We start from the raw sequence: 12,547 nt of genomic DNA, 5'->3' as shown, positions 1-12,547 counted from the left end.
TGAATCCCAGCACTCAGGAGGCTAAAATAGAAAAATTGCTATGAGTTTGAAGCCAAGCCTGGGCTAGAGTGAGACCCTGCCACCAAAAGAAAATCCAACATAAATATAAAATAATTTTTTAAATTCATAGAAATTTCTGGTTATAAAAGGATAGCCAAGGGAAACACTGTGAATTTTATGGACATTAATCAGGTCATGTTTCATGTAGGATATGGAATAAACTCTGAGTTAAATCAATCAGCATGATCTAGGAAAGAGTTTATTACCTACTTGTAAAATCCATGATATTTACCAAAGGTCAATGGGATTATAGCAACCAGAAATATTCCAACTACAATAGTAAATATAAAACTTGTTTCTGGTATCCAAAGGTCATCTAATGATAGAAATTTTAAAAAAAGAAATGAATTCACATAATAAAACTCGATTCATTTCTGCTCCCACTAAATTTTTGCAAGCCATTTATTAAATATTTGGTAGTTGGAAATCATTCATGCTATATGCCTCAGGAACTAAAACTCAAAGTTGTTACTTTTCCTTTCTTTATAAAATTAACTATATTTTTATAGTTCATACATGTATATGTATTCATACATGTTTTAATCAGATTCACTGCATAACATTCTCTTAGGCCCTAGTCCACTCAACTTCTTCCTCACTAGTCCCCCTTCTATTTTGTCATCCACTGAATTAGAGTTGTTTATATATGCATGGGTGAGGGATTATTTACTGGAGTATGGGTAATTTATCAGGGACTACACTGCTGAATAAAAAGTCTCCTCATCTCTCAGCAACCATTAACTGCCAAAAATAACTTCTCAGAGAGAGGTAGGGCCTCTTAAAACATTCTCCCCTTTTATTCTTCCTTCCTTCCTTCCTTTCTTTCTCTTTCTTTCATTTCTTTTTTCTTTATTACAAAAAGTTATCTTATTTACATTTCATTGGAATATACCACTTAACCTATTTTATCTTTTAATTTTTTAATTTTTTTTTGTTTATTATATTTATTTGAGAGTGAAAGACAGAGAAAGAAAGAGGCAGATAGACAGAAAGAGAGAGAGAATGGGCGTGCCAGGGCCTCCAGCCACTGCAAACAATCTCCAGACGTGTGTGCCCCCTTGTGCATCTGGCTAACGTGGGTCCTGGGGAGTCGAGCCTAGAACCGAGGTCCTTAGGCTTCACAGGCAAGCGCTTAACCGCTAAGCCATCTCTCCAGCCCTCTTTTAATTTTTTTTATTTATTAATTTGAGTGAGAGAGTATATGGGCATACTAGGGTCTCTTGCAACTATAAATGAATTCCAGACACATGCACCACTTTGCACTTCTGGCTTTTCATGGGTAGTGGGGAATAAAACCCAAGCCTTCAGGCTTTGTAAGCAAGCACCTTTAACCGCTGGGCAATTTCTCTTCAGCCCCACAGAGAAACTTATTCCTGTTTTTGTTTGTTTGTTTGTTTGTTTGTTTGTTTTTGGTTTTGGGGGGCAGCATCTCACTGTAGCCCAAGCTGACCTAGAACTCACTCTGTAGCTCCAGGTTGGCCTTAAACTCATTACCGTCCTACTACCTCATCCTTTTGAGTGTTTGCATTAAAGGTTTGTGCTACTAAGCCTAGCTCTAACCTGCTATGTATTTTTTCTTTTAAAAATATTTAATAATTAATTTGGGGCTGGACAGACGGTTAAGCGCTTGCCTGTGAAGCCTAAGGACCCAGGTTTGAGGCTCGATTCCCCAGAACCCATGTTAGCCAGATGCACAAGGGGGCACACGCGTCTGAAGTTAGTTTGCAGTGCCTGGAGGCCCTGGCGCACCCATTCTCTCTCTCTCTCTCTCTCTCTCTCTCTCTATCTCTCTCTCTCTGTGGCTCTTTCTCTTGCTGTCACTCTCAAATAAATAAATAAAAATATCAAAAATATAAAAATTTTAATAATTAATTTATTTATTTAAGAAAAAGAGAATATTATGGGCACCTGAGCCTCTTGCCACTGCAAAAAATAAATAATAAAACAATTTAAAAAAATCTCCAGGCATATGTGCCACTTTGAGGATCTGGCTTTAAGTGGGTACTGGGGAACTGAACCTGTGCTTTAAGCTTTGCCAGCAAACAACCTTAACTACTAAGCCATCTTTCCAGCCCAAAACCTTCTATTTTAAAATAAGTCGGAAAACATGTATGATAGTGTAAAGGAATTTAAGAAAAATAGTCACAGTCTTCCTATATTAAATTGCTTAAATTACTGTTTTTTTCTATATCTTCACACTCATTTAATTTCATTGATATTAAGTGAGGGAAGATAAGCATGAAAATATTATACCATCTGTTAGATAGCTTCAGTATATACTAGAGAAATATGCAGATGGGAGCTTGGCAGACCATGGTCTGTGAGGCAAAACTGATAAGTATGCTTTTTATTTTAAAAAATATTTTTAAAAATTTTATTGCATTTATTTATTTGAGAGACAGAGAGAAAGAGAGAGAGAGAGAGAACAGGCACACCAGAGCCTCCAACCACTGCAAATGAACTCCAGATAGATGCATCACCTTGTGCATCTGGCTTACGTGGGTTCTGGGGAATTGAACCAAGGTCTGTTGGCTTTTCAGGCAAGTGATTTAACTGCTAAGCCATCTCTCCAGCCCTAAAAATACTTTAAAATATTTATTTGGGAGAGAGAGAGAAGTAGAGAGAAAATGTGCATGCCCAGGGCCCCTTGCCAGTGAAAATGAGCTCCAAATACATGTGCCACTTTGTGCATCTAGCTTTTATATTTTAAAGCACCATTTTAAAAAGAATATGCTACAGAGAGTGGATATAGCTTTGAAAGCCTAAAATATTTACTACTAAATTTTAAAATATTTGCCAAGCTCTGATGAAGATAACCAACTATAATGTAAATAAGTATGATGAAAGTTTTACATAAAATACATTGATAAAATACAGTAATTGTAATCCATGGTGAAGGATACAGGAGTAGTGAGTAGAGGCTAATCTTCTTGGCTGAAGTAAACAAATGGCCAAAGGTCTAATGATAAAAGCTGTATCACAAGGATAAATATTTGGAAGGATGACCTCCAACTTCTGGGCAAGTTACAGAAGGCTTCATATACCACACTGAAGCCTGAGCCTGATGCTGAGGGTAGTGAAGACCTGGCTCAGCTATGCTTCTGCTAGACTGGGTCAGCAGCATGCATAAGCCAAGAGCTAATATAAAAAGCCAGAGCTAGAAAGATGGCTCAGTTACAGGTTCTTGCTTGCAAAGCCTATCAATATGAGTTTGATTTCCTAGTACCCATGTTAAGCCAGATGCACAAAATGGCATATGTGTCCCAGTCCATACATCTGGAGTTTATGTAGAGTGGCAAGAGACCCTACTGTGTCCATTCTCTCTCTCTCTGTCTTGCTATCTATCATAAATAAATAAAGTTTTTTTTTTATTTAAAAAGAAAAGAAAATCATTGTGGAAATAAAAAGGTGAGAATTTATCAGTTAAAAATCAAAATGATAAAATTAGTCAAGCTTGGTTGGTGACATAAATCAAACATGGTGCTAAAGCTTCTAGCCTATGTAAGTAGAAAGATAGTGTGGTGGTTTGAATAGAATAAGTGGCCACCAATATATTCAGTTGTTTGTTTGTAGTTTGCATCTGTAGCCACCTGCTGGAGGCAATGTCACTGGGTGATCTTAAGGTGTGGTGGTAGGTTTCAGGTTTCAATCTAAAGATATGCAAAGTGTGTCTAGCAGGAGTTCCTGAAGTGTGCTGTGGCTTTTGACCTTTTAGCTTGTGCTTTTGTCTCTCTGTTTGGTCCTGTGAAGGCAGGCCAGCTTCTTCTGCCATTTATGGGAACTTCCCCTGGATTTGTAGGCTTCAATAAATATCTCTTCCTCCATAACTGTGCCTGGTCTGGAAGTTCATCTCAGTGAAGCTGAATCTGTCTGTTACAGATAGCATATCATAACCACAGCAGAAGAAGTAGACATGAAGGAAAGGACTAGGTTCTAGGTCTCTTATGAGAATACCAAGATAAAGACCAGATTATGGATAGTCTTGGAAATCTACCCAGGAACATGGAATTGGGATAGTGGGCACTAAGGAGTAGCTGATTATAGTTGAGAACAAAAATGACAGGATGAGAATGATGCTTTAGGAAGGTCACATCAGATAAATTTAATAGTTCAATTGTTTGGATGATAATTTATATAACTACCATATCTGCTATTAATGTTAAGGATATGCTTACTTTAAAATTTCTTTGTTAATTTTTAAAACATTTTATTTACAACCTCCTCCATACATATAAACAATGTACCCTGGTCATAATCACCTCCCATCATTGTTCTTTGTTCCTCTACCCCTATTACCTATCCACTGAACCTCTTCATCTTTTTGACACTCCCTCTTCTATTTTGATGTCACCATATTTTTTGCCCTTATAGAATGAAGGTCTTGTGTAAGTAGCAAAAACCACTGTGACTTCATCAACGCAATGACCACTTAGTGTCTGGAAGACAGTATTCCAAAACACTCCTCCTCATCCTTTGGCTCATACATTCTTTCTGCCTACTTTTAATCACTGAAACTTTAAGTACTAAAGTAGATAGACATAGTAACATACCTTCGACTAATATAAGATTCTCACTGACTCCACTATATTCACCAAACCCAATATTATTTGCAGCTACTACTCTAAACTGGAATGTTCCTTTCAGGGTTTTTGACTTCCATGTGCAAATACTATTGCAGGACCCATTAAATGCCATCTTCCATCTTAAATTCTGGTTCCATGAATCATTCGAAATAACTTTTCTATAAAAGAAACAGAAGATTGTTAATTAGCAAAAAAAATACATGTGTCAATGCAATGTTATTTGTAGCAGCTCATATATCATCTTAATATCAAATCTCCGGAGTCCCTTACTACATTTTATCCTTGATCTTGCTTCTCTTGCATGATTTGGGTATAGAACACTACATAGGTTCATAAAGTCATCTTGGAGATGAATAAGCTAACCAGTTCAGTCCATTGAAAAAGTAAGGACATCAATGGTCTTAAACAGTAGTGAACCATTTAAATTACATGGATTGTCAGCTAGACAAAATGTGTCAATGATGCAATGATGGTATGCTTGTTATGGGAGAAACCACCTGCTTTCTGATTAGATTTGAGGCCTGCTCCATTGGAGGAAATTAATACTTGGCACTGAAAACCTAGTCAAAAGCTGATGGCTTTTGAGGTCATAAGTTCTAGAGGGAGAGAGTTTGCTTAACTAATTGACTGTTGCTTGACTAAATGAATATATTTTGCCCACCAAATTGCCCTCTAAATATTTATGTTTATGCCCTTATATTTAAGCTACTTTTTGTTAGAGAAACCTATCTCTTCGGATGGTAGTGACTGTTGGGGAGACTCAAAACTCATCAAAGCACTGAAAATAAGTTACAGTGGAGTGTTCACACATACTCCAAGACTCAGGGGCTGTTGTGGGAGTGGTAGCAGAAATAATGTAAAAGCCAAAAGATGGGGGAATCCTTTATAATACTATCTTCCTGACACTAAGTGGCCATTGCATTTATGACCTAACAGTGGTTGATACTATCTACTTAAGACCAAAATAAATACACAGATAAATAATGACATCAAAATTGGAAAGGGACCAATTGGAAAGAAAAATGAGTTCAGTGAAGTTGTGATAGAGAAGGTAAGACAATGGTGGATGGTAGAAAGGAACTATGACCAGGTACATTGTATATATGAATGGAGTTATCATTAACTTCAACATCCATGTATTTGGTGCTGCTATGTATGTTGTCCTGTTTGCCAAAAAAAGAAAGAAATCATTATCTCATAAGATTTCTCAAAAATAGTCTTGTTATATTTTGAATGGGAGGAAATTCAGATTCCAAAAGGCATTTTATACAAGCATAATTTCTGAGTATGTGTGGTATCCATTTTGTAGTATAAGTTAATATGCTTGGGTTGTAGTGGTGCATCTGGGAATTTCTGGGCTTTATGTATATGCTGGAGTGGGGCATCACATCAGGTTCCTAGATTATATCTCTCCTACTGTTATAAAGAAGAAGGAGAAATCTGTGCGATTAAGATAGAATTGAGAAGATGTGAACTTCTTTTTTGAGATATGTACATTTTATTTCCCGTACAAAGTACTCCATTTTCTTCTTTAAATAAAGATGGCACTCATGGAACTCCTTTGTATCAGCTGTTAAAGTCACACTCTGTTTCAGTCCCATTGTCAGTTATATAGCAGTGGCTTCACTTCTCTCATCTCCTCCAACTACTATGAACTTGATAGAGTATGAATTTATCATTGATCCATAAGACAGAAGTATTGTAAGTCAACCTTGAGCTACAATACCAAGAAAAAACAAACATCTGAAACACCACATAGCACTTCCTTAGGAAAGCTCTGTAGTCCTTCAAGATAGGAAGTCAAGAGAAAAACATCACAGTTTCCAGGACCTGGCTGAAATCTGCAAAAAAGCCAGTACCCAGAAAGTTAGCCCATCTAGTGCTGGAAAGTGCTATATGAACTACTGGGGGAAAGTGGCCAACAACAGTGTAAGCAACCAGAGGTCTAAGCTACTCACAAACAAACACTCTGACAGAATGTATATACCGATGCAATAATGGCACAAAGCCTTGATGAGCAACCAATAGCTTTCTATTGGCTAAGAGATCTGCTTAGTGTGAAGGAACCATATCTGGAATTGGGAACCAGATCAGAAATGTATGGAGACAAAAATTATGCTCTCTAGCACCAATCTCTCACTAGTCTTTGGATAAAAGAGGAGTTAAATCCATCAAATTCTCCATAAACTAATAGTGCTTATCCCATTTAAATTATGCTGACTTTACTCTCTCTTGGAGAATCTGTCCTTTTTCAGAAGGTAGCAAGACCCAAGAGATAAACTACCCCTCTCACTTCAGTCAAGCCCTAGCTGAAACCACAGAGGAACTGGAGAGATCAGCAAGAGTGCTGCTTCCATGCTGTGCCTGATAATCAGCACCAGGGTGAAGGAGACAGACCCTGAGGATACTCAATATCTACCAAAGCAGAGATCCAGAGGTTCCTAAGAACTCATCACTGAAGTAGACTTAAAACTCACCCCTCACAGCCCAGGGAATTTTGTGGAAGAGGGGGAAGGAAGATTGTAGGAGCCACAGATTGAGACATCATGCCCAGAAGCATTCCCTCCCCACAAAAATAACTGACTACTGCTCTCACAAAACTTAACTCACAGCCTGTGGGGAATACCTGAATCCCCACTGAGGAGGGTCCCCAGTGGAATGGGGGCAGGGGCAAGGGAAATGAGGCTACATGATATATCATACAAAATATGTTGTTTATAATAATAATAATAATAAAAGAAAAAATACTAACTTAGAGACAATGAAGTTACAATTCATTCTACCATCACATGGTGTGATATTAATAGTGGAGATCTAGGGTAAGGAGTATGCAAACAATTTTGATGAAATCATGTGCTAAGGTTTTACTGAGGGAAATACATGAAGGAAGTCCTAGCAAGGACCTGGTTGTTAAGCACCATCACTGTCATAGGCCAAGATAGTTTTGTATCCCAGAACTTATTTCATTATGCATAAAAAATAGTAGCAAAAGTTCACAAAAGTTTCTTTTAGAAATATAGTCAAGGGAATTTTTCTAACATGAGTAGACAATTGTTTCAAGGTTCTGTGGGTGGCAGAACAAGAAGAAGCAAAAATAGATCCAAAGCTCAAGTTGCCAGGACTATAATCATGGAAGTGACTTTTGTCCTGGGGGCTTCTTAAAAGATGGCTTCAGAGTCCCATGAGGGGAGTGTCTTTGGATTTGGAATTCCCCCATCAAGCTGGCATGAAATCAGTCCTGGCTCACTGACTTCCTTATAGTAGCAGGATCTGAAGGTTCATGTGCTCATCAGCTGGTGTTTTTCACTGACAGTACATTTTCCATCCCTAAGAACACATTACACACTGTTACCCATGTGGTCTATCAACTTCAGTCTATCCCAGCCCTTTCTCTTATTTTACATTCTGAAAAGTATCTAACTTTTTGCCACTTCTTATCAGAGTGTATTCAACCTTGCTAAAACAAATTATCAAAAATTTACATGCATACAGTCATCTGACATCTAACAGAAACTCTGATTATTACATAGAATAGATAGTAAGCAAATATTGGCTGGATGAACTGACTGAATGATATCTCTAAAGTTTTAAGGCACACTTGCAGACTTCTGAACAAAATATTATGTGCTTCATAACTGGAGGGCCAGGACTGGTCTTTAGGAATTGAACAAAATACATAACAATGCATGCAAAACTAAAGATGTTTTGCAAAAAATAAAAAGGACAAGTAGAAGGGGGATAACTGGGAAGATGAATGGATTAGTGAGTGTAGCAGGGGGACAAGAGAGAAAAACAAGGTTAACATGATCAAAATACATTATGCATATGTATGAAATGTCATAACAAACCAACTATAATTAATATATGCTAATAAATACTTAATATTATTTGTGTTTCTAAATATTATTTAATGAATGCTATTATTTTTGAAGATATTATAACTACATAGCTCTTTGTTAAATATGAAGCAATTTTGCAAACATACCTGATCTCAAGGATATAGTATGTAAGTCTACTTCCATTATCTTCAGCTTTTGCCCACTGGATTGAATTTTTACTCCTTTCTAACAACTTGGGAATTCCTGGTTTACTTGGAACTCCAACTTAAGGTGAGTAAAGAGAGAACTGATTGAAATGTCAGAAGTAAAAAAAAAAAAATGTTTTGCATTGACACTTGGAATATATTTGAAGATAAGTGCATTAAAGAATTGTTCTAATACAAATACATGTTTTAAGTAAGTACTGGAAATTTTTATTGGTGATGGATCAGATTAAATTGGTGATAGGCTGGATAATATATCTCAATTTTACATAAAAGAAGTAATATATACAAATAAAGACAACCTTAATAAGTTTCAAAATATTTTTCCTTTACTCTTATAGAAATCAACATGGAGTTATGGTATATTTTTCAAAATATTAAATAGTTAAGTAGACTTATTAAGATTTTCTTTTCATTTTTATCATCTGGAATATAAAATTTATCCTATGTTGAACATTCAGCTACCATTATTTATTTAGTTCTCACTGCAAATAACATAAATAGGAAATCAAAATATTAAAAGGAGAAATAATTTTTCACAGCTCAAGACATTATAAGACCAGGCCAGTACTATCTTGTTCCTGCCTGTAAATACTCCTGAATCTTCCATTTTATCACGTAAGCTCTAAAAATAATAATGACACTCCTTTAAGAAAAATGTTTCATAATCTGGGATTGGTAAAACAAAAGATGAAAAAAGAGGCTAGGAAGATAACTCGATTAATAAAGTGCTTTCTGTGCAAGCATGAGGAACTGAGTTCAGCTCCCCCAGCACCCAAATATTTTTAGAAAGCAAGGCACAGAGGCATACATCTGTAATATCAACACTGAGGAGGTGGAGCTAGGATTCTCTGAAGCTTTCTGACTATCCAGTTGAGCAAAATTGGTAAGGTCCATGATCCACAAGAGACCCTGTTTTAAAAACTAAGGTGGAGGCTTGACATGGTGATACATACCTTTAATCTCAGCACTTGGGAGACTGATATAGGAGGATCACCATGAGTTTGAGGCCAGCTTAAGACTACAGAGTAAGTTCCAAGCCAGCCTGGGCTAGAGTGAGAACCTACCTCATTTAAAAAAAAAAAAAGGTGGAATCTGGGTGTGGTTACTCATTCCTTTAATTCCAGCACTTGGGAGCTGAGGTAGGAAGTTCATGAGTTCAAGGCCATCCTGATCTACAGAGTGAGTACTAGGTTAGCCTAGGCTAGACTAAGATACTGCTTTCAAAACACCAAAAAATAAAGAAATAATAATAAGGTGGAGAATAACTGAAAATAAGATCTGGTGGTTTCCACATACACTTGCACACATGAGTACATACACTCACACACATGCCCATACATATATAAACATGTATACACAGGCAAAAAGCAGAGTGCAGGTAGCTGGGTCATTGTGGGTGGTTAAGTGTAGTAGCACTCACCTTTTGTCTTGAAGCTTTCTGGAAGTGAGGCGCTACTCTCCCCTGTCATGTAAACCACCACTACTTGGACACTATAAGAAATATAAGGTTGTAGGTCTGTGATGTTACAGACATAAGCTGGACCTTGACTGCATGAAGCTTCAACATGGTAAAACTCATTGTATTTCCCCTAGAAAAATAAAGATCATTAAAATTTTCATTTCTTAAAAGAACCTTAAACATAGAAATTAATTAAAATGCAAATAAAATTTACTTTCTATTAAACAATAAGACATTCCTTATGAATGTTTGATCTAAAATGTTACCCCCAACATGTATAGTCATCTAATTTTTTAAGACAAGTTAGAACTAATCTGAGTGATAATTATTGAAATGAACACATGGTGTAACATGCCTCCTGACAATGTATCACAGTAACACTTAACAACACTGAAATCTTGAACCTGGGGGCCTGAGTTCAATCCCCAGCATCTACATTTAAAAAAAAAAAAAAAAACCTGTGTCTATAATACCAATGCTCCTATGGCAATGGGAGACAGTCAGGAGAATGGTGAAGTTCATGGGTCTTCTCAGAGGCAAAACAACAACAATAGAGACCCTGCCTTAAACAAGATAGGAGAGGACCAACACTCTGATGTTGTCCTCTGACATCCCCACATGTATACACACACATAATAATAATTAAACAGGTAAATAAACAAACAAAAAGCAAATATTGGCCATGCATGCCTATAACCTAACACTGTTGAAAGTAGATACAAGAGGGTTACTAGAGCTCCCAGGTGCCTCTGCCTCAGGGAGTAAGGCAGAAAAATATTACTGGGAGACAGCTGATATCCTCCTCTGGCCTCTGTCTATACACACATGAGGTAAGACTCCTTGTTATCCTTGGATAGATACCCATATTAAATTAAGAAAACAAATTCACAGTTTAGGAACAATGCTAGGAGCCAAACATTAATTTTAATACTAGAGATTTATGAGTTTTGAAATAATAATTTCACATATTTTGATTCTTGAAACTGAGTCCTAAAAACTGAAACATTTGAGATTTTCCTCCTAACACTGTCTTCAGTTATCCCTTATATTTATACTTATGAAGCCAAATTCCCAAAAGAAAGAAACTTTCCCACCATCACACAGTTATTGCATAGCAAGGTTAAAAGTCATCTTGCTTTTATTCCACTTGAGATGTGTAGATATTCTCTCTAGGTGTCTGAAATTTCATTCTCTGTGACATTGTTGCCTAATAAATCAGTATTTTAGGTCCTCCAAGCCACTACTTAAAAACTGTGAGTTTTTCCACTTCTACAAATAGGGAGACAAAGGGTGTGGCATTTTGTCAAGAGCTCTTGGTGTTTTCCTTGGTACAATTTCCTAAGAAGGTCAGCTTCCATAAATAAACTTTACATCTCCTTTTTCATGTAACACTTTCATTTAGCACTGAGGAGGTCATATCATTTTATTAGATAGATACTTGACAATAATTTCTTATTAAGTTAGAATTATTCTATGTTGCAATTTCAGGAAGTAAGGAAACAGAAGGATAAAAGTAAGAAATAGAAATGCTGTCGGGGCATTGCTTGTACTAAACTCACAGCAATTCTCTGAAACATTTTGGCTTAATAAAACAATGGTATCAAGTTTGCAATACTTATTCTGAACTAAACATGTGTGTGTGTGTGTGTGTGTGTGTGTGCATGCACACACACATGTGTGTTTGAATGAGTGTAGTTATTAATTTGTAACTATAAAAGTTCAGCCTCTTGGTTTTGCCTCTTCAATGATATGGTATATAAATTATTTTACATCACTATACTGTGTGGTCACTCTACAGCATCTAGAAGTCTTCAGAGCTCCTGAAATGCAGGGATGATGTTTACTAAGGTACTTACTTACTGGAAAACTGGCAAAGGATTTGCTTGACTGCAGCAGTGAATGTTCTGGGCAGACCATCAACTTGGAGAGGAACTATGGACTATCCCAGAAAATCACAAGGAAGTCAGGACTTTCCACTTGTTGGATGCCAACAAGTGCAGGGGTGAAGGCTACCCAAGAGAGACTTTCAAGCCATTTAGGGGACTCTATAGATTAAATAATAACTTAAAATTTCAGAAATATTTAACTCTGGTAGTGAACCAAAGTTTAGTTCTCTGGAAATCTGGGGTTGCTGTGGTGGGGAATCATATTTTTAATGGGCTTATATGGAAAAAAATTCCAAAACAAAATTGTTTTTTTCATAATATTAAGTTCAATATATTCTTTTTCTTTTTCTTTTTCTTTTTTTTTTTTTTTTTGAGGTAGGGTCTCACTCTAGCCCAGGCTGACCTGGAATTCACTACGGAGTCTCAGGGTGGCCTTGAACTCATGGCGATCCTCCTACCTCTGCCTCCCGAGTGCTGGGATAAAGGCGTGCGCCACCACACCCGGCTCAATATA

The 12,547-nt window shown here is 36.7% G+C and overlaps 1 protein-coding gene across 1 annotated transcript in view; it reads right to left on the bottom strand.

Annotated features, from left to right (window-relative positions):
- The window catches only part of Ros1 (ROS proto-oncogene 1, receptor tyrosine kinase), a 255,231-nt gene that overhangs the window by 36,947 nt on the left and 205,737 nt on the right, over positions 1-12,547 (bottom strand). Inside the window, exons 27-30 of the mRNA XM_004651359.3 lie at positions 10,109-10,277; positions 8,629-8,746; positions 4,611-4,801; positions 293-376 (exon numbers count right to left, since the gene is read on the bottom strand). Of these exons, the coding sequence (XP_004651416.2) occupies positions 293-376; positions 4,611-4,801; positions 8,629-8,746; positions 10,109-10,277 (562 nt within the window). The remainder of the gene's footprint in view (positions 1-292; positions 377-4,610; positions 4,802-8,628; positions 8,747-10,108; positions 10,278-12,547) is intronic.

Source organism: Jaculus jaculus, chromosome 9 (genome assembly GCF_020740685.1).
Source record: "Jaculus jaculus isolate mJacJac1 chromosome 9, mJacJac1.mat.Y.cur, whole genome shotgun sequence".
Lineage (NCBI taxonomy): Eukaryota > Metazoa > Chordata > Mammalia > Rodentia > Dipodidae > Jaculus > Jaculus jaculus.
The sequence above is the reverse complement of the archived record's forward strand: the minus strand, read 5'-3'. Positions and strand labels throughout refer to the sequence as shown.